The sequence below is a fragment of the Tasmannia lanceolata genome, unplaced genomic scaffold (genome assembly GCF_043159265.1).
Source record: "Tasmannia lanceolata isolate RefF3 unplaced genomic scaffold, GAP_Taslan_0.1 ptg000007l, whole genome shotgun sequence".
Classification (NCBI taxonomy): Eukaryota; Viridiplantae; Streptophyta; class Magnoliopsida; order Canellales; family Winteraceae; genus Tasmannia; species Tasmannia lanceolata.
In genome coordinates, this window is record NW_027518684.1 from 12,341,142 (window position 1) to 12,363,620 (window position 22,479).

Genomic DNA, 22,479 nt, shown 5'->3' on the forward strand with positions numbered 1-22,479 from the left:
GATTTTTTTTATATAAATAATAGCTAGGTTGTGGATGTGAGCTTGTTGGAGATTAATTATATAAGTTTGTAAGGGCTGACAAAGAGAAAAGAATGAAACGGATTTCACCTCCTTTACTGCAAAATAACACCATTTATTTCATTACCAAAAGAAGCCAAGTATATACAACACAGTACAAAGTTTCATATGCATGTTTTGATTTCTTTTCCCCTTCATCTCAATCACTTTTTTTTAAGGACTTTGATTCCCTTCCAACGAGATTCCATGTAGTAGGAAGGCGTCCTTTGTGAATAAACACCACATTTGAAGTAATGAGAGGTCCCCCCATGATCATTCGCCTCTAATTTTAGAACCCCATTAATGAAAACCGTTACTTTTCCAGCACCAACATCATGGATAACGTTTAAGCGAAACCATTGATCGTAGATATGAGGAACCAAGACCGAGCTCAGGTAATATGAAAGTGTACCATTATATACCACCATGGCAAGTGTTGTAGATTGGCCACTTGCACCAAAGAGTTGGATGATACAGACGCCTGATGTCCCATTCGGAACATAACCATATCCTTCGAATTGCCATACGCCCAAAGAATAGTCATAGCCCTGAGAGACCAATTAGTAGAATGAATGATGGAGGGATTCAAATAAATTAGAAGTTGTAGCCCAGATTCGCGGATAATTTGGGAAGTTAACAGACTTTTGAGAATGATTAGAAAGTAGTCTTGAAATTTTTGAAAAAATATGGATGTGTTTTTTATTTGACAACATGTGCATTCGTGTGAGTGTGCGCGCGGGCGTGCGTATGTACTTATTTATCTAAGCGTATGTGTTTGCTGGATTAGGATGTAAGTTCCCTTTTCACTTGAGTGTTTATTCAATAAATTTGAATTTCTCATGAGAATTGCAAATAATATATAAGAAATCGGCAACTTATATAGTTTTCGAACTCCTGGTTTGAAATTAATCTCGTGAGATTTACAAATAATATATAAGAAATCGGCAACTTATATAGTTTTTGAATTCCTGGTTTTAAATTAAGAAAATTCACATTTTATCCAAAAAATAGGACAAATCCTAATTATTCAGGGTCATTTGGAATTCACAATTGATTTGTTATAATTATTTTTTTGTCCTTTTATGTACCGTAATTAAAATGGTAGTAAACATTATGTTTAAAAAGAAACAATAAAAAAAATCTGCTGGTATCCATGTTCTTCCTATATTAACCAACCAACATTTTGTTGAATATCTATGAAAATACCTAATATGTAGCAGTAAACATGCAATGATATCACCTATTTAATTTTTCCATTTTGAATAAGTGTTTTAATGGATCCGTATATGTACACAGTTATTTCTCTAATTACGAGACAACAAATTAAAGCACATAGGAGATTAGTTAAGTGTATGTGTTGGGTAGATTAGGATGTGAGCTCCCTTTTCACTTGAATGTTTATTCCATAATTTTGAATTTCTCATGAACTCTACAAGTAATATACGAATTTCGCTGCGAGGCTTCGTGCTGCTGTTACAAGAGAGCGGCTTGTTCGTAGAGAAGACCCAAAACCAGTGGATTCCATCAATGAATCTATACCGTTGGTTTTCGGGCAAGTTCCAAGGTTTATGGATGTGAAAGTTAGTGTTAGAAAAAATTGATGTGCAAATCTGTAATTTAGGATTCGAAAAATACCTTATAAGAAATTAATCTCACAACTTGAAGACAGAGATTACTAATACTATTTTCTGCAATAATAATCTGTGAAGGAAAAATAAATCGTTAGATCACTTATCGAGTTGAGGCACGAAGAATCTTCGTTGTCCTTAAGGTAAATCTCGCCCCCACTATGACGAATCAACGGTGCAGATGGGCGTCTCGGCGTATGCCTCCAGGATACAACAACTCTCGCTCCAGGGGTGTGCACTCACGCAGCCCAGATGCCTAAGAACTTGCTTATATTTGCCAAAAGCCTTGAGCAGAAAACCAGAGAGAAAGCCAGAGAAGAGAAAGAGCAGAAGAAGAATCCGTCAAGGATGATCTTCTGTTTTCTCTAAAACCGATTTATATAGAAAGGTAATCGATCCGTTATGATGAAACGTCTCACTCTTTTAGTGCGTGAGAGACGTTTTCCAAACGGTCACTAAACCACGATTAAGAAATCTCAAACGGTAAAAAAAGAATTAAAACAAAATAAATAAATGCTTGACCGTTAAAAGGAAAAATAAATAATAGAAAAAGAAAAGAATTAGGTCCACGCGCGCGGCTGAGCCGCGCCGGGCCGGGCGGCGCGCGTGTGTGGTAAGATCAAAAGCCCACCGGACCCAAGTGGGCGATCCGTGCGCGTAGGATCCCCATAACCTCTTGCTCATTTACAAGGTTAAGAGAGTGAAAGTATATATATGGCCACTCTCATCCTCTTACACTTCCCATCTAGGACTAAAGTTTTCTCATGACTTTAGTCTTTTTGGAGGGAAGCCCAAAAGCATACATAAAATTACTAAAAACACCCCATTGTAAGTTTGAATTACAAAAAGACTTCTTTTCACATAAAGAGTCAACAGTTAGAACTGTTGAGTGGAAGGGAGACAAAACCATCCGTCGGATCGGACGGGGCCCAACCAATGGCTTTGTGGTAGATGCAAAGGAAAATAGTGAAGATTGAAAGAGCTAAGAAAGAAGAACCCATCTCCTTGTTCTTCAAGAAGAAAGGAGAAGATAGATGAAAATGGATACGGTATAAGGGGAGGAAAAGTGAAGGATAAAAGTCGAAGAGAGGGGTTCAAATTAGTGAATTCTCCTTGTCAAGAAGTTCATGTTCTTCATTTACAAACTGACAAAGAGAATGATCACATTTTTTGTTCCACTCTTTAAGATTAAGACTTTCAGGTGTTTCGGAAAGTTTGTCTTTCAAAAAAAAAAAAACTATGTCAGTTTGTCTTATATGTGAAAAAAAATGTAATAAAAAACAAGAAACGGTGGCAGTGGAAGTGTCTAAATTTTTGGGTAAGCTTTCGGAGCAATTGGTTGTTTCAGAAACCCTAAAAGCTAATAGCTATGGAGAACTGGCGGATCTATATACTATATATATATAGCTGACTGAGAGAAAAGAATGTGGATGTGAGCTTGATGGAGTTAATTATATAAGTTTGTAATGGCTGACAGAGAGAAAAGAATGAAACGAATTTCACCTCCTTTTTTGCAAAACAACACCATTTATTTCATTAACAAGTTAAACCACAAGAAGCCAAGTATATACAACATAGTACAAAGTTTCATATGCATGTTTTGATTTGTTTTCCTCTTCATCTCAATCACATTTTTTAAGGACTTTGATTCCCTTCCAATGAGATTCCATGTAGTGGGAAGGTGTCCTTCGTGAATAAACACCACATTTGAAGTAACGAAAGGTCCCTCCATGATCATTTGCCTCTAATTTTTGAACCCCATTAATGAAAACCTTAACTTTTTCGGCACCAACATCATGGATAACGTTTAAGTGAAACCATTGATCGTAGATATGAGGAACCAAGACGGAGCTCAGGTAATACGAAAGTGTACCATTATATACCGCCATGGCAAGTGTTGTGGCTTGGCTGTTGTACGTAGTCACACTATTTGTTGTAAACCATTAATAGAATTGGAATGTATAGAAGAATTGTTAGTGAGATAATCAAATAATGAAGTGAGGTACGGTTTACCGAATCTCCTTAAAGCGATTTGTTCCTGCCTATGGTGCAAAGATAATGAACAATGCTTCCCAAGATACAACACTTCCAACCAGGCTTGATTAGCACTATCAAACTTGGGCGCGATCGAAATTTACTTAGATCAACACACTCAGAGAAAACATTTGGAAAATTTGATTTGATATCAAAATGATGATCAAAAGATAGTTTTCTTTCAGAGAACAACTCTTTCTGCAGAAGAAAAATTGTGTCTTGGATGAGAAATTCGTTTGCTATTTATAGAAAATGAATGGACATGTCTTTTCACCAAAAAATTAAATGGAGAATTTGTAACGTTCAGGAAATAAATAGAGAATTTATAACTGTCATGAAATGAATGGAGAATTTGTAACTTTCAGGAAATAATGGACATGAACCATTAAACCATTTTAAGTTACAACAATCCATTTTAAATTACAAAGGAAATAATGGACATGAGCCATTAAACCATTTTAGGTTACAACATTGGCCACTTGCACCGGCCAAAGAGTTGCATTATACACACGCCAGACGTCCCTTTGGGCACGTACCCGTGCCCTTCGAATTGCCACACTCCCGAAGAATAATCATAGCCCTATACCAAACAAATTATCAAAGAATATGAAAGTAAAAAATGATTAAATAACACCAACACTTGCAGCTTAAGTGTCTGTTTGTTTTAGATTATGACAACCGATTGTGGAGTCCCCAACCGATTACTGGACTCAAGTTTAGTACAATATCGGTCCAATAATTTGTTGGGAGTCCACAAGTGGTTGTCATAATCTAAAACAAACAGTAAGCTTTTGGAGTAATTGGTTGTTTCACATGGTATCAGAGCACTGCCTCACGGCATGTCTGGGTTCAAAACCCACCAACTCGTTGATAGTAAAAGGTTCACATGTACGGCAAACCCAAAAAAGAGGAGCCACACATGAGAGGAAGTATTCAAGGATAAATGATTAAATAATACCAGTCTATATATCAGCTTAAGCTTTTGTAGTAAGTGGTTGTTTCACAAAGATAAATAATGGGAGAAAAAATCGCTAGTTCAATCTTATATTTTAGGTGCTAATAATACAAAAACAAAATAATTGGGTAGATGGCATTCGGAAAAACTACCAAAGACATCCATTTCTCCCTATGCCACATTTAAAGCGGTAAAAAATATGTTTTTTTAAGGGATGTGGAGTAGCTTATGGAGATTCTCATTCTCCCATTTCCGCAGTTTCGTCCGCTCTAAAAGAGAGAAAATGATAAGCGTTGTGAAATGGGCCATTAATCATTCCTTGTTAAGATTTTATATCCTTTTGAATATGGTGATCATGAAAATTATTATAATTAAGACTTGTGTTGGGGTCATATGGCTCTCCTTGGATCATTTTGGCGACCTTGTCTAAGGCTTGTTTATAGTAACATCCACAAGTTATATTTATAGACTGTAGTTAGTGCGATATCATTTCCAGAAAATCATTTGTCATTAGAGGATCCTAACCATTTTGTGACAACGGATTACAAACGGATGCGCTCTCTTTATAACGTGATTTGACGTAAAAAAGTGTCAATCATCGCCCTTGTTGGGCCCATATCAAATAATTACAACAATCTCGTCAATGTTACTTTTGCATGGGTCGCCCTTGAATGTGGGCCCATTATAAACATAGGGCCAAACTGTTGACCAGATGTCACACGGATGGGCCCCACGCATTCGCGTGTAGTTGATTGGTCATTTTAAAAAGACATGGCCAGACATTATCCCAACGTATATACAGTTTCAAGCCTTGTTTGCTTCCTAAAAAATTTTGGATGTTTTGAGTAAATAAAGGACGTAATTGTCGCTTCGTTGGGGTACCGGGCAAGATTGATTTTGGCTTATAACTGCTCCCCTTGGCATTTTCCTTCGTTAGCATTTGTTTAATTACTTCTCTCTATCAAAACAAAACCACAATCCCACAATTATCTATATTCTATAGAATGGAAAGTTAAGAGTATGGTTTTAAAATTTAAGATTTTATAATCAATAAAAAAGTGCATAAGACTAGCTAATAGGGAAAGAGATTATAATTAATTTAGTGATTAAATTAAAATTAGAATTGCTCATGCATATAGACTAGCATTTTCCACCTCCTTCCTTCTCACACCCTCTCACATAGTTGGGCCCTCGATTATTCCGTGGAATAACTTTTCATGGTTGCCAACATGGCCTCAATTAAAAGATGGGCCCTTAGAAAGATAACAATATAAATCCTTCTTACCATTGAAAAAAAACACCATATATTACACTTATAGGGCAAGATCATACACATTTGTAACCACCCCACAATACTTAAAAAAGTCACACTCATGGGTGCATCCCATTTATAAATCACATTTTTTAAGTACCTTGATTCCCTTCCAACGAGACTCCATGTAGTAGGAATCGTTATCTTGTGCATAAACACCACACTTGAAGTAGTGAAATGCCCCCCCACGATCATTCACCTCTAGTTTTAAGACTCCATTGATAAAAACCGAAACATTTCCGGCCCCAACATCATGGATAACATTTAAGCGGAACCATTCATCATAGATATAAGGAACCAGGACCTCCCTCCTGTAGTACATGAGTTTACCATCATATACTCGCATCATCAGTGTTGTGTTGGCATTCTTTGCACCAAAGAGTTGCATGATACACACGCCTGAAGTCCCATTCGGAACATAACCATATCCTTGGAATTGCCATACGCCTGAAGAATAGTCATAGCCCTGGGAGACCAGTTAGTAGAATTAATGATGGAGGGATTCAAATATTGCAAGGAATTAGAAGTTGTAGCCCAGATTCGCGGATAAATTGGCAAGTTAACAGATTTTTAAAAATGATTAGAAAGTGGTCTTGAAATTTTTGAAAAAATATGGGTGTGTTTTTTATTTGACAACATGTGCATTTGTCTCTGTGCGCGCTCGCGCGCTTATTTATCTAAGTGTATGTGTGCTGGATTAGCATGTGAGTTCCCTTTTCACTCGAGTGTTTATTCAATAAATTTGAATTTCTCGTGAGATTTACAAATAATATATAAGAAATCTTCAACTTATATAGTTTTTTAATATTCCTGGTTTTAAATTAAGAAAGTTCACATTTTATCCAAAAAATAGAACAAATCCTAATTATTCAGGGTCATTTGGAATTCACAATTGATTTGTTATAATTATTTTTTTATCCTTTTATGTACAGTAATTAAAATCGTAGTAAACATTAATTTTATTTTATTTTATTTTTTGGAAAATCGGCTGGTATCCATGTTCTTCCTTTATTAACCAACCAACATTGTGGTGGATATCTATGACTAGGGGTGCAAGTTTGGCCCTGTCCGCCCTGACCAGCCCTAAGCCCGAACAGGGTCAGGGCTGGATTTTCCAACCCTGAGGGCGGGTCAGGGTTCATTTTTTTAGACCCTGACTCAGGTCGGGTCGGGTTCTGGGTTAATGCCTCGGGTACCCTGACCCGGCCCGACATTATGTTTTATGTTTTCTATTATCTTGGATTGATGTTTTTTTAGATTATTATTATTAATTGTCTCTGTTGCCCGTCATGTTGTTGAATTCATATTGTCTTATTTTGTTCCCTTTCTCTGTTTATTGATCATTTTGTTCTATATGATAAGTGGTTGCTTTATTTTTGGCACTCTTAACAGGTACTTGCACTAGGGTCAATTAGGGCCGGCCCGGCTCGGCCCAGCCCAATCAGGGCCCATCAGAGTGGGCCAGGGCCAGCACTGAGCCCTGTAGGACGGGCAATGGGTTGAGGTTTTTCGGCTCTGACTCAGGGTCAGGGCGGGTCAGGGCCGAGATAATGGGTTCCAGGGTTGGGCTAGGGTTTTGAAAAACCCGACCCTGTTGCAGCCCTATCTATGACAATACCTAATATGCAGCAGTAAACATGCAATGATATCACCCATTTAATTTTTCCATTTTGAATAATTGTTTTGATGGATCGTTATATATGTACACAGTTATTTCTGTAATTAAGAGACAACAAATTAAAGCAAATAGGAGAATACTTAAGTGTATATGTTGGGTAGATCAGGATGTGAGCTCCCTTTTCACTTGAATGTTTATTCCATAATTTTGAATTTCTCATGAAATCTACAAGTAATATATGAGAAATCAACAACTTATTTGGAAAATTCCTGTTTTGAAAAATCACATTTCATACAAAAAAAGAGAGAAATCTTAATTATTCAGGATCATTTAAAGTTCAAAAAGGGCATTAGAAATCCCGAATTTTGTAATTATTCAGAAACTTTTGTAACTATGTTGATAGCTACAAAATGTAATACCAACAAGCGAGTTTTCAAGTATACTTTACCATAAGTCAGTTGCAATTAATGAAGAAACTTAGAAGAGTCTGAGAAAATGTACACGAATACGAATCTCGCTGCGAGGGTTGGTGTTGCTGTTGCGAGAGGGTGGCTTGTCAGTAGAGAAGACCCAAAACCAGTGGATTCCATCAATGAATCTATACCGTTGGTTTTCGGGCAAGTTCCAAGGTTTATGGATGTGAAAGTTAGAACTGTTGAGTGGAAGGGAAACAAAACCTTCCGTCGGATCAGACGGGGCCGAACCAATGGCTTTGTGGTAGATGCAAAGGAAAATAGTGAAGATTGAAACAGCTAAGAGAGAAGAACCCATCTCTCCTTGCTCTTCAAGAAGAGAGGAGAAGATAGATGAAAATGGATATGGTATAAGGGGAGGAAAAGTGAAGGATAAAAGTGGAAGAGAGGGGTTCAATTAGTGAATTCTCCTTGTCAAGAAGTTCATCTTCCTCATTTCTTAACTGACAGAGAGAATGGTCAGATTTTATTTTGGTAACCTAGTCAATTATTGGTGCAATTTGGTCCACCAAGGCAAATAACTATAATTTTTTGTTCACGTCTTTAAAATTAAGACTTTCACCTCTCAGTTTGTCTTTCAAAAAAAAAAAAAAAAAAACTATGTCAGTTTGTCTCATATGTGAAAAAAAATGTAATCAAATACAAGAAACGGTGGCAGTGGAAGTCCCTAAATTTTTGGGTAAGCTTTCGGAGCAATTGGTTGTTTCACATACCCTAAAAGCTTATAGCTATGGAGAACTGGAGGATCTATATACTAGGCTGTTGATGTGAGCTTGATGGAGATTAATTATATAAGTTTGTAATGGCTGACAGAGAGAAAAGAATGAAACGAATTTCACAAATATCTCCTTTACTACAAAACAACACCATTTATTTCATTAACCACAAGAAGCCAAGTATAAAACAGAACAAACTTTCATATGCATGTTTTGATTTGTTCCCCTCATCTCTATCACATTTTTTTAAGGACTTTGATTCCCTTCCAACGAGATTCCATGTAGTGGGAAGGCGTCCTTTGTGAATAAACACCACATTTGAAGTAATGAGAGGTCCCCCCATGATCATTCGCCTCTAATTTTAGAACACCATTAATGAAAACCCTAACTTTTCCGGCACCAACATCATGGATGACGTTTAAGCGGAACAATTGATCGTAGATATGAGGAACCAAGACCGAGCTCAGGTAATATGAAAGTGTACCATTATATACCACCATGGCAAGTGTTGTGGCTTGGCTACTTGCACCAAAGAGTTGCATGATACACACTCCAGACGTCCCTTTGGGCACGTACCCGTGCCCTTCGAATTGCCACACTCCGGAAGAATAATCATAGCCCTATTACAAACAAATTATCAAAGAATTTTGAAGTAAAAATGATTAAATAATACCAAGTCTTGCAGCTTAAGGGCCTGTTTGTTTAAGATTATGACAACCGATTGTGGAGTCCCCAACCGATTATTTGACACAAATTTAGTGCAATTTTCGGTCCAATAATTAGTTGGGGACTCCACAATCGGTTGTCATAATCTAAAACAAACGGGCCCTAAGCTTTTGGAGTAATTGGTTGTTTCACATAGTATCAGAGCACTGCCTCACGGCAGGTCTGGGTTCAAAACCCGCCAACTTCTTGATATTAAAAGATTCACATGTACAGCAAACCCAAAGGAAATATTCACATGTACAGCAAACCCGCCACACATGAGGGGAAGTACTGAAGTATAAATGATTAAATAATACAACTCTAACAGCTCAAGCTTTTGGAGTAATTGGTTGTTTCGCAGAGATAAACAATAGGAGAAAAATAATTTCTAGTTAATATCTTATATTTTAGGTGGAAAGAAAACAAAAAGGAAATAATTGCGTAGATGGCATTCGGCAAATCCTACCAAAGACATCCATTTCTCCCTATTCCACATTTAAAGCAGTAAAAAATATGTTTTTAAAAAAAAAAAAAAAAAGGGATGCTGAGTTGCTTATGGAGATTCTCATTCTCCCATTTCCGCAGTTTCGTCCGGTTTAAAAGAGAGAAAATGAGAAGCCTTGTGAAATGGACCCTTAATCAGTCCTTGCTAGGATTTTTATATCCTCTTGAATATGGTGATCATGAAAATTATTATAATTAAACTCTAGGATCATCTTGGCGACCTTGTCTAAGGCTTGTTTATGGTAACATAAACAAGTTATATTTATAAGCTGTTGTTAGTGCGATAATAATTATGGTAACATGTATAAACAACTTATCTACATAACCATTCAAAAGAAAAGAAAAGAAAAACACGAGCTACAGAGGCGCTCACATTGAACAATGTCATCAAAGGACATTAATAAAGGCACAGAAGAATTTAAAATTAAAATAATAATAAATGTGCATTGGTGAGATTAGGGGTGGACATGGTTCCGGTTCAAACCGGGGAACCAAACCGAACCGGCACATTTGGTTCGGTTCGGTTCGGTTCTAGATCTATATGGTTCGGTTCCGGTTCGGAATTCTGGAACCGGTGTAAATTCGGTTCGGTTCTGGGTTTGAGATCCTAGAACCGAGAGCCGACCCTCACCTTAAAACCCAATGCCTCCATTTGATAAAATCACCCCACCCCCTTTTAATTCACCCCTCTTTAAGGTGTTGCTTTGTAGTTCATATATAATATTTTCATTGCCCAAATTTGTGCCTGTTAGTGTTTGTAGTTCATTTATAAACAAGACTGAACCGAACCAATTATAAACACGATTAGGCAAAATATCTACATTTGGTGAAGGTTTGGTAAATCAAGAACCGAACCGAACCGAACCGATTATATATGGTTCTGGTTCGGTTCGATTCCAAACATATATGGTTCGGTTCTGGTTCCAATTTCAGGGAACCGATTATATATGGTTCGGTTCTGGGTATAAGCCAAAACCGAACCGAACCATGTCCACCTCAAGGTGAGATGGTCCAATGGGTTTACCCTTGTAGCCGGGTTTTTTTTTCAATGGCAACCTTTAGTTTAGCATTCCTCTTATAAATATTATTTGCAAATAAGACCACACGCATATAAGATTAGAGATTGTTTTAACTCCTTTTTTGCAAGATCGCCCTTCAGTTTAGCATTCCTCTTATAACAGTTATTTGTAAATAAGACCACATGCATATATGATTTGATATTGTTTCATCGTGACTTCACCCAAAAAACAGTGAGGGGTGACGTACTAGTCGACTTAGTCTCGATCATGTGAAACAATTAATCGTATATATGATTATACCCAAATATTGGGTTATTCAAGGAGGTTCAACATCTCCACTGAAAATCCAGTTCAAATTTTAGAGTTGAGGCCATGATTAGGGCCCAACACTTGTTCAAGGTATCAACATACTTGGGTGAGTCCGGGAACTCCCTACAAGGTGTTGGACTCACCCATCACAGCAATATATTCACGATTGAAACAAAAACAAAAGTAGAGATGCAGAGTTTTAGAGATGGTTTACATGTATGCGGATCTCAGTTCGTGGTCCGGTCTTGCTTGTGGGTGTGTGAGGCTTATCGGTAGAGTAAACCCAGAGCCTGTGGACTCCATGGATGAAGCTATATCGCTTATTTTCCGGCACGTCGTAATGTCTTTGGATGACAAAGTTAGAGGCATTGAGAGGAAGAGAGATGAACCCGTCCGTAGGATCTCCACTGACCCCACCTTTGGCTCTTTGGATGCCAAGGTGGAGCAGGACTATATAGAAAAGAGCTAAAACAAAGCCAGAAGAACCCATTTCTTCTTCTAATTCTTCTTCTCCTGCTCCTTTAAGAGAATATATAGAACGCAAATAGGATCAAATAGCTACAAGAATTATAATAGTCAAGTGGGGAAAAAATTGAAAATCTCTAGAGAAGGACAATCCACACTGGCTCTAGCAAGTAGGCCAAGTTCTGCATAAACATAATTTATACTTCACAGACACAAACAACTACATGGTCACGTCCTACGCCACCCGCCCAATATTTTAGTGAAATGTACATGAACTATAATTTATGTATTTAAGTAGATATAAATCTAAAAAGAAAAAAAAAAAAAAAAAAAAAAAACCTTCGATGCATCCAAAACTCGATTACCTTGTGGGTTGAGGGCCCTTGTTCAACACCTCAACTATATTTTGATAATCGGACTCAAACCTTGTTTTTACACTTCTCGAATCGGCTGCTGAGAGATTTTTGGGAATTGTAATAGCCTTTGACAACTGGTTAAAACATGTAAAACAAAGTGAGTTTGTCCCATTATCAAAACATGGTGGCACCAATATTAGTAACCTGTATATACATAGGGATTTGGCCCGGAATTTTGTGGAAAGCCATTTCGCATCTCGCTTTTGCAGGGAGAACAGCCACACATGATCACTTTTTAGCAGATTCTGTCTTATTCATTCAATGCGTGTGAGGTGGCTGTTTCCTCCGGCAAAAGTAAACCACTAAATGGCTTTCTGTGAAATTGCCTAGCAAATCTCATTTACATATATATTGATAAACTGAAGAGCAACATAGCACTTTGATGGTGTGGATCCATTGGGAGCACCCTTGCGGGTGGTTTTTCAAGGAAGCCCTTCAGTTTAGCATTCCTCATATTCAATCAGATGTGCGAAAAGCCACTTCTGATTAGTTGAAGGAAGAATGTTAATCACAGATGCACATTCATAAAAAAGAGTTTCAAGCATTATCTTTATTTTCTTTCAGAAAAGCAACCAAATTCTAGAGCATCTAAGCTTAAACATTTTTGCATGAGATGTTGAGGGTGAGAAACAATTCTATATACATTAGATCCAGAAGAGGGTCCTTTTTTTTAATGGCAATAAGGGGCACTTTTGAATGTTAGACTTACCTTCTTTTTTCAGATTCTTCTTGGAAAATTCTCCAATCACTTCTTCAATTTTCGTAAGTGAAAATTAGATACAGAATGCTTCTGTTTTAACAGATATTTTCAACATTTTCTGACAGAGAAGAGCCCTCCCCACCATAGAGAAGGTTTCTAACATGGCCAATCAAGTAGCAGTGAGGGCCATAGCATACACTTGTTAGATATCCTCCATAGAGCAAGCAATGAAGAGCAAATAGAACAAGACCCTTCCAAATGGTTTCTTCTTCAATGTATGCAACTCCTTCACATTCACAACCACCAATAAGAGCATGTGCTTCATGCCTCGCTGTCATTCCCAGCCAGTGGAAATCCAATGGGTCATTAATATCCTTCAAGTAAGGTAGGCCATGAACCAAGAAAGGCCAGACCTTCGGCGAAATCCTTGAGACGCAAGCAAGAAAGTCTTTACACACCACATCAAACCCATCACGCAAAACAAAACCAAGTTCCAACTCTGTTAATAGCAAGCACTTTCCACTTCTCTGAGTGAGCAGAGAAGAAAGGTTAAACCCAGAACTCTTTTTAATGATTGAGCTCCATTTCGAGCTTTAAACATAAAACAACAAAAAATAATGTACATTTACGATCACTCCCTCCCAATGCAAGAAAAGATGGTTCAATTTGGTTTCTCCAATAAAGGGCATGATGGAGAAACACTTGTAGGTTCCACATCATTGTTGCATCACACATCCGTTGCTTGTTCTGGTGACCGTGGCATTAACAAGGAGAGACTAGACTAGAACAAATATAATATACAGTATAGCACCACAAAACAAATTCGAGAATGAACCATTCAAAAAAAAACAAAAAACAAAAACAAAAGCAAACAACTAGGTTAATATTAAAAGAGATTCTGTAAGGAGCAGTAGGGCTTGCACCACTAGGTTAATATTGCATTCTACTAGATGGGTGGAGCCTTTACCAATAACCTAAAGCCACGAACAATTATGCTTCCTGCAACCTGCACTTAATTCGCAACTTTGTGCATCTAAGAAAGGCATCCCCAGAATTTCAAACAAAAACATTCTTCCTAATTTGTAGCCATAAATTATTGGCTGAGGCCCTAAAAATGAATGGACTAGCTAGCTAGGGAGCTAAGGTTCTAGTACTTCCTGCAAGAGTTGCAGAAAGTATGCCTAGAATGTGGAGTTTCTTGGCGGTATTTAATTATTTATACAAATTTTTCTGTAGCAATTTAAACAATTACTCCTGCTGAGATATATTTATGTACAGAGGCAATTTTAATCTTCAGGGAAACAAAGCTATGATACATCTAAAAACAAAGCCTGCCACTCAAAACAGCATGAACAGTATTCGTCATGATACAATGAGAGTAAAAATACAAAAATATAAAAAAATCAACTCAAGTACTAAATTAAGCCAAAGAGATGACAGGTAATAAGATTTTTTTTTCATCTTATGACAGGTAATAAGATTATAAGCTAACACAGTGCTTACGAAGGAAAACAAAACACAAAAAAACAGATCATGCTTTTATTATGTATCATTTCTTACTTGTAAAATACGATCCACATATGTTGGTGGTGACGAATTACATCTGTCACAGCAGCAAACAAATTGATATTTTTCCCACAATTCTGACTGCCTTATTGCCTGTAAATATAAATCGGAACTCACAAAAGATTATCAATCATGAAATAAACTGAAGTAAAACTAATGATGCTACTGAAAAATGTAACAGGATATCTTAGCGAACAACATCAATGGTCATGCTAGAGTGGACATCTACAAAGATCGAAAAACCTTTCTAAGAGATTTTTTTTCTTGAAATGGTAATCAGATTTTATTGAAGAAAGCAAAAGAAAATAGCAATACAAAAATTATATAGGGGGCAGAGATTTTCCCTCAAATAACCCCTCTGATCTCTAATCATCCCATCTTTACCGGACAGACACAGGTTTCCAACAGAAGCATAATCAAAATTCAGCTGGGGAATGTTGGAACCGGAGGGTTTCCATCTCACTTTCATTTTGCCTTTAAACACTATAAAAAATTATCACCAACCACTTCCGATATAGATCTTGAACCGAACATCCCTTGAACCCCTCCCTTGTTATGGCCCACTAAAAATAGTACTTTTGATTCCACTAAATACCTTACTATTAGTGGATCTCTTGTTATAAAAAATTCTTCGGTTTCTCTCCGCCAAATCATCCAAATGACCACAAAGGATTAATTGACCAAAGAATATGGCCTTTCGCACTCAATTGCCTAGTCCATAGGCAATCCAAGAGGTCCATATCGTATTGAAGGAAAACCCAATGAAACCGAACCTCATGCCACTCAATACTCACAAACTCAATTTGAATGAATAGGTGGTTGGAAGACTCTTCTTCCTTCAATCAAAGGTCACACAGGTTTCCCAATTCGAAACTCCTCTTTAATAGATATAGAGTGCTAATCTTTTGGTGCACAACTGTCCAACAAAATCTTTGGACCTTGGGCAGCCCAAGACTTTCAAATTTTCATCCATCTAAAAGACGGATGCTCCCTTTTCACCAAAACATGGAAACCGACCAGATTAAGAAAATCCCATTAGGATATGAGCTCCAACTCTACAAATCAAAAATAGCAGAAAAGATGACAGAAAAGAGAACAAGCGAGTAGATCCACGTCGTTGTTGGCTAACAGCCAAACATGTCGAAACTCAATCGAGTGTCCCTCCGATACACCCAAGATCTACTCAAAAGCATTTGTAAACCTCTAATGGTAATTATTGTCACCTTTGATCAACTTGATAACATTGAGGGAATCTCCCTCAGTGATAATATGACACAATTGATCGTGCTCCAACAGCCTAACTCCATGAAGTAGCTCCTGAACCTCATATCACACCTAGAGGTCCTGGATATATACAAATTGTCTCTCTTTGGGCATTTTTTAACAAATTGCCAATCCCCGCCCGACCTAGGTTACCAAGACGAGAACCATCAAAGTTCAATTTCAGTGTCGATGCATGTATTTTGCAACTAGTGGCCTACATGATAGTCCTAGTTGGGTGTTGCATGTGTATGAATCTGAGTCAACACTCAACCCACTATTTTTGTTAGCTTCTTCAAATGTCTACCCAATCTAACATGGTAAACACATCAGCTGTGTTGCCCCTGAAATAAGACTTCCATTAAGTTTGTGGTAAGATAATGAACAAACTCCCAAGAACAATATTTCAAGAGGAAGATGGGTAGCAAGGACTAACAAAATATGCAAGTCTTGTTGAAAAAAATCAAGAGTTACCATATTAGTCCAGATTAACTACTTATAGAAGTAAAAGAAAAACTAATTACAAACTCCTAGCATCTATATGTACCCATTGTTAGAGTAATTAGGTAAAGCAAGAGGTTGCTTGAAGCATTACACCCAAGGTATCTAATTTGGAATACCAAGTTTGTTGCCTCCAGCCCCTATATATATAGATACACTAGGGTTATAAGAGGTTAATGGGCTCCAGCCCATATGGGCCCACTACACCTGATCCATTACCTATTGGGCTTATATTAGAACATACATGGGTTATATTATATACCCAACAATCTCCTCCTATGTTCTACATATAGCACAATCCAATAGATAGATAGTGTAATGTTCACAACAAAATATTGAATCATCCACATCACCATATGGTCTATATCATAAAAGATCTGTAATCCAACTGAAAACACGAATCCTTTTATGACAAACCAAGAGTTTTAGATATACAACAAGCTAAACTCAACCAAAAGGTAGTTTCACATATAAGTGAACCCCACTGATCTTAGAGGAATTCATTCATGGGGTATGATTCTCATCGAGATCCAAAATAAAGTTCCACAAAAAAGTGAACTCTATACATATTGAAATAAAAGCATAATCTTTATGACTTTAGAAGATTTAAGTAAGTCATCTTCATCAAAGTCCAAATCAAGACAAGCTCCTCCTTTTCGTCAATCCCTGTGAATTACCAAATATGGATTTCATAAAAATAAATCCAATCATTTGTGTAAAACACTAAAGTATCTAGTTCTACCTGAAGAAGAACTTAGTACAATTCCATAATTCACGAAAGTATCTAGTTCTACCTGAAGAAGAACTTAGTACAATTCCATAATTCACGAAAGTATTTAGTTCTACCTGAAGAAGAACTTAGTACAATTCAAAATGACTGAAAAAAATATCAGTATCACTCTCACTATAAGCATCATTGTCAAGTTTCAATAAAGAACAAGACTTAAACAGCTTCATTTGCAAATAACCATTCCTAATTGTCAAGTTTCAATAAAGAACAAAACCAAATAGTTTCTTTTGCAAAGAACCATTTCATGTTTATTTTTTGAAATGTTACAGTCATCTTATCCATATTTGAGTTAAGCTGTATCATCAAGTTTCGAATGTACAACATTTCCCAAAAAAGGACATGTCATCAAATGTGGAATGACATACAACAACTGTAAACATCATCGAAACATATCAAGTGCCTGTCTTAGCCAAAACAGAGGGAGATTCGAAAAATTCAAAATAACATAGATGTAGGTTAAGACATGTCTACACGGTCTTTAACCCCATCTCCCCCACAATTTTGAGTATTCAATCTTTGGTCAGTCCCTGTTGTGAGAGCATCGACCATATTATCCTTCGATCTCACATCAATCAAAGTGATAATCCCGTGTTCAATGAGATAATTCAGCATGGCATGTTTCAGCCTAAGATATCTCTCTTACCATTAAAGAATGAGTTCTTCACAATCGTAATTGTAGCTTGATTATCACAGAACACACTTAAGGAACTAATCCTTAACTGGGTCAATGGAATGACCATAACCATGATCAAAATCTTTATCTCATCTGCTTTCATTTGCAACTGAAGCTAGAGCATAAAGTTTCAATTCGACTTCCACACGACAGCAGTAGATTTGCTGTCCCCTGATTCTGATCCCCATGATTCATCAGAATATTCTTCCACGAGAAGTGGATGACCATCATAGTTTTGAGCATACTCTTGAGTACACGAAAGGTATCTCATCAGCCTCATAAGGGCATCTCTATGCTCATGGCCATGATTGCTAGTAAAACGACTCAGCATGCCAGCTATAAAGGCTATGTCTGGCCTAGTGCAACACAAACATGAGGCTACCAATCAGTTTAGAATAATCTAACTGACTCACACTGTCTCTTCCTTAGAGATCAGCTTCTTGGTATAATTAAAATGGTGTCTCAATCGGTTTGCACTCACTGCATCCTCAAAAAGGAAAGTAGTTGGTCATATAATGGGCTAGGCCAATGGTGATTTCCTGCCTTTCAAAAAACTGACTTTCATACCAAGAATGATGTTAACAACACCCAGGTCTTTTCATGTCGAAGTCTTTACCCAAGAGTAGTTTCACATTTTTCATCACAGAAAGAGATTGGAAAGAAGAATCAACATCTACATACAAACAAATAATCATGACCTTATTCGATACAAAACGATAGTAAAGGCATTTATCTGAGTTATATGTCAGAAACCCAAAGCTCTTTACTACTTTGCCAAATTTCTGATGTCACAATTTAGGTGCTTGATTAAGACCATAACAAACTTTGTATAATCATAGACAAATATCTACTTGCAGCCCGCAGTCTTAGCCCCTTTTGGCAAATCGACTAGCTGCCAAGTTAGATTTTCTAACAAAGAGCTCATTTCATCATGAATGGCTTCTGCCCACAACATAGAGTCCCTAAATCTCATCACGTCCTGATAGGATGATGGATCATTCTCCAATTGGTAGGTCACAAAGTCCTCACCAAATTCTTGGGTACTCTATCACATGGAGGAGCATATAGAGATTTAGGATGTGATTTGCAGTCAAAGCTGCCTCTTCCCAAATGCAACTAGGCATGCCAGCTAATATTAACATGGAGTTTAACATTGAAGTTAACGTCCTGTTCTTACACTCAGCTATGCCAATTGATTGAGGCGAGAGAGGAGCAGTAGTTTCAAGGATTACGCCCTGAGAGGCACAGAATTCCTTGAACCCTGTCAATGTGTATCTTCTCCTTCTCTATCACCCCTAACTCTCACACTTGTCAAATGTAATTGACATATATAATGGTATCTTATGAGTATTAGTAAATTAGACCATTTTGTGATAGTGCACATGTCCCAATCGGTTGTGTAACAACTTAGGAGCAATTAGCGGTGAACTAGCCTAGTTAGGATAGATCTCAAAGGGAACTCCAGTCTTTTCCATTTTTAATAACAAAAAATAAATTGGAAAGAGTGCACCTGATTTGCGAATCGCGAGAACCGTATCACGTGAATCAAATCGAGAACCATATCGCAAACCAAATCCACAACCGACGGCTCAACAAACAAAGCTATGAGCCTAATCGAGGAACGAAAGCCAAGAACCAAGTCATTCCGCCCACAATAATTTTCCTCTAAAGTGTCGGCTCCACCACAATCCACAATCCAATTACCCACTCAAATTTACCAAGGCAAGTCCATTTTGAGAAAAGGGGTTTCGGCCAGGAAGGTTTTGGTCTTCAGTGATGCAACCACCAAAGTGTTGTACCAAAAAACGAAAGTGAAGAACCCCAACCCCTACTGCCGTGAGATCCCCAACAATTTAGAGAGATGGAACCCCAAAACGAAAATTCCTCTCCCTCCAAAAACGAGAATTCCCACTGAAATTACAGAGGAGCAATGATTCTCCAACAATCAACGGCAAAGAGGGTTCTGCTCCTAGAGGAAACCCCAAAAAACTGAGAAATTTGTGCCGTGAAGCTTCCTGCCTCGAGTCAAAGGAAGAAGATGGGTTTCCGCCCAGGCACGAAACCCACTTTAACAGACCCCAAAATCAAGATTTTGATTCCGCAAAAACAGATGGTCGTATAGTTTCTTCTTGGAGAAGCAAACCTCAAGAACCAAAATTCCGATCCTACCCACTTTCAATCAAAATCTGTGGGATTGAAACGCAATTAGGGGTGTAAATGGATATTCGGAAATTCGATTACCGTCCGCATCCGAATCCGTTTAAAGCGAATATTATCTGAATCCGTTTCAAGCGGATATTATCCGAATCCGTTTATGAGATATCCGGAATGACACACTATCTTTTGTTTCTATAAGAAAAGTGAATATTCTTTTTAGAAAAAAAATATAAAAACAAAAATAGCCCAAACCCATTCCATCAAAATAACCCAAACTCATTCCATCATATACAAAAAAAAAGGAAAAACCCAAAGACCACTACCAACACTATCATCCATCCCCATCGCCTCCCTCTCTCTCTCTCTGCCTTTGTTTTAAAAGGAAGAAGAGGATCTCATATATTTTAGGGTTTGAGAGTTAATTTTGTGAAGAGAATGTAGAGGTCTAGTTTTAAGGTTTGGAAAATTCATTCGAGTAAGTAGGAGAAAAAAGATAAAGTGCTGCAATAAAATGTTCGAATTTACCGGATAAACGGATACGGATAATATTCGAATTCGAACAATATCCAACGGATACGAATTCGATAATAGATATTAAATATCCGTCGAATCCGAATCCGAATTCGGATAGTGTATACTGTAATCGAATTCGGATATAGCCATATCCGCTCCGAATTCGATCTGTTTACACCCCTAAACGCAATCAAGGTCTATTGGAGAGAAGGCCACACCCAAAACAGGGGTTTCATGTTAGAACAGTTTTGCACAAAGCAATCCGATGGATTCTTCTCCAACTACAACCCATATCTTGCTTGAGAGAGAGTCAACTCGTCTCTGTTTTGTTCTCCACAGAACGTGAGTTGCAGAGACATGCACAAGAGAGAAGAAACCCACCCCCAAAGCTTTTCCACGCCCAAATCGATTCTCTGATAGAATCCAACGAAGAAGAAAAAATTGACGTTAGTGTAGAACCACTCCCAAATCGATGTTTCGGGGGTTAAAACCCACGCCCAAAACGATTAAAAATTAGGGTTGCAGAATAATGCTTCAAGATTGTTAGAGTAATTAGGTCAAGCAAGAGGTTGCCTGAAGCATTACACCCAAGGTATCTAATTTGGAATACCAAGAGGTTAATGGGCTCCAGCCCATATGGGCCCACTACACCTGATCCATTACCTATTGGGCTTATATTAGAACATACATGGGTTATATTATATACCCAACACCCATATCCTAGTGCATCAAATTCAAAATTCTACAAACTACCAGACTGGAATCATACTGTATTGCATAAAGATAGGTAAGAAATGGCAATGTACCTTAGGCTGCAACAAGTCAGCGTATGCAACACACACCTCTTCCCCTTTCTTAATCGACTTTATACTTCGTATCATGACTTTCGGCCCATATTTACATGATCCTGCCTTATATCGATAAAAAGACAAAAAAAATAAAATTACTTGGGTATCAAAAGAAGAACCCAAAACAATCCAAATCAAGAAAAAAATAGAATATCACCATTAGTTAATTTGTCTTCATCACCATTCCAAGCCTTGAACTGCAACAAACATAGAATTAAAAAACACTCACTAGATGCGCGCACACACACAAAAAAACAAAAGGGGGCGGGCGGGGGGGGCGGATTGAGATTTTTACTCCCTTGTTTTGATAACTACACCTTCAAAAGATTTGTATGTAAGGGGGTGCAGCTATCAAACAAGGGGGTGTAAATATCACATTCCGAAGAACAAAAAAACGTAAATCCCAAAACCTACTTACCGTACCCTCTTCTCCGCAAGGGGTAACACGAAAACCCGGTTCGAGAGAACCCGGTTCACCAATAAACCCGGTCAAGGAGAACCGGTAAGAAGCATTAGGCGAGCAACTATGATTAAACCAAGAGAAACCCGGCCCGTAAACCGCTACCCCAATCGTGCGCCCTTCGCTAACCTGCACCTCAACGGCGTTCGTTAGCACGAGGCACAAGATCATTTCATCCGTCGCACTCTCTCCCACAACATTTCCAAACCGTCCGTCGCGCATTCTTCTCGCCAAACACATTATTCTCCCTCCCTCCCTAATTCTCCCCGGTATATCGAATTTCTCGCGATTACTCATCAACCCGCCGATTCTCCCCGAGACGAGAAACTCGGGAGAGAGAAACCCTAGTTTCTGGAAGCAGAGGAAAAGGCGGAGGGGAGTCGGAGTTGGGATAATTCGGAAGGCCACGTGGAGGTATCGGATTGGAGGAAGAGGTGGCACTCACCGCTGGACACGTGGAGGTCAGCGTCAGCGTGACGGCAGTGGTGGGAGCAGTAGAGAGTGAAGAATTGCAGTGGGAATTGCAAGGGATAGGGACGGGATTGTGGGAATTGTTAGGGTTAGGTTTGGGGATTTTGGGATTGAGAGGGTGAAAGCAAGAGGAGCAATGGGAATGGAGGGAGGAATCGGAAAGGGTGAAGGCGAGTGGTAAAATTGGGGGTGTGATATCTTGGCCTATTTCGATCTCCTCTGGAGCTCTCATCTCCATTTCTTTTTTATTCTGTTTTTCGGAATTGATGGAGGAGTTCTTTTATCGTTGTTTGGTTAAAAGGTGGGGGTACGAATGAGATTGTGCCCAA

The 22,479-nt window shown here is 38.1% G+C and overlaps 3 protein-coding genes and 1 pseudogene across 4 annotated transcripts; all 4 read right to left on the minus strand.

Annotated features, from left to right (window-relative positions):
- Window positions 1-161: 161 nt before the first annotated feature.
- Window positions 162-2,803, minus strand: LOC143880988 (citrate-binding protein-like). The gene is made up of 3 exons (XM_077383962.1): window positions 2,566-2,803; window positions 1,491-1,642; window positions 162-605 (listed from the first exon to the last, which is right to left on the minus strand). The coding sequence occupies exons 1-3, from the start codon at window positions 2,684-2,686 to the stop codon at window positions 222-224; spliced, it is 657 nt and encodes a 218-aa protein (XP_077240077.1). The 5' UTR covers window positions 2,687-2,803; the 3' UTR covers window positions 162-221.
- A 3,219-nt stretch (window positions 2,804-6,022) lies between these two features.
- Window positions 6,023-8,503, minus strand: LOC143880989 (citrate-binding protein-like). The gene is made up of 2 exons (XM_077383963.1): window positions 8,106-8,503; window positions 6,023-6,452 (listed from the first exon to the last, which is right to left on the minus strand). Exons 1-2 carry the CDS (start codon window positions 8,373-8,375, stop codon window positions 6,063-6,065), a joined length of 660 nt encoding a protein of 219 aa, XP_077240078.1. The 5' UTR covers window positions 8,376-8,503; the 3' UTR covers window positions 6,023-6,062.
- A 526-nt stretch (window positions 8,504-9,029) lies between these two features.
- On the minus strand, window positions 9,030-11,820 carry LOC143880586 (citrate-binding protein-like). The gene is made up of 2 exons (XM_077383578.1): window positions 11,545-11,820; window positions 9,030-9,413 (listed from the first exon to the last, which is right to left on the minus strand). Exons 1-2 carry the CDS (start codon window positions 11,818-11,820, stop codon window positions 9,030-9,032), a joined length of 660 nt encoding a protein of 219 aa, XP_077239693.1.
- A 1,003-nt stretch (window positions 11,821-12,823) lies between these two features.
- LOC143880587 (protein SET DOMAIN GROUP 41-like) lies at window positions 12,824-22,479 on the minus strand (annotated as a pseudogene). Its single transcript, XR_013251763.1, has 6 exons — window positions 21,638-22,479; window positions 21,377-21,416; window positions 21,178-21,278; window positions 14,472-14,570; window positions 13,859-13,917; window positions 12,824-13,502 (listed from the first exon to the last, which is right to left on the minus strand). The product of XR_013251763.1 is annotated as a protein SET DOMAIN GROUP 41-like (transcript).

Bases quoted from the DNA above. Each gene is read 5' to 3' on its own strand.
- LOC143880586 (XM_077383578.1), bottom strand. From the start codon at position 11,820: ATGGGTTCTTCTGGCTTTGTTTTAGCTCTTTTCTATATAGTCCTGCTC. The intron at 9,414-11,544 runs GTAAACCATCTC...TGTTTGTAATAG, and splicing joins GAACTGAGATCCGCATACAT to GGCTATGATTATTCTTCCGG.
- LOC143880989 (XM_077383963.1), bottom strand. From the start codon at position 8,375: ATGGGTTCTTCTCTCTTAGCTGTTTCAATCTTCACTATTTTCCTTTGC. The intron at 6,453-8,105 runs GTACATTTTCTC...CTGGTCTCCCAG, and splicing joins GCAGCGAGATTCGTATTCGT to GGCTATGACTATTCTTCAGG.
- LOC143880988 (XM_077383962.1), bottom strand. From the start codon at position 2,686: ATGGGTTCTTCTTTCTTAGCTCTTTCAATCTTCACTATTTTCCTTTGC. The intron at 1,643-2,565 runs CTAACTGTTGAC...TTTTTTCTAACA, and splicing joins CTCCCTTCCACTCAACAGTT to CTAACTTTCACATCCATAAA. The intron at 606-1,490 runs GTAGAGTTCATG...TTGGTCTCTCAG, and splicing joins GCGAAATTCGTATATTACTT to GGCTATGACTATTCTTTGGG.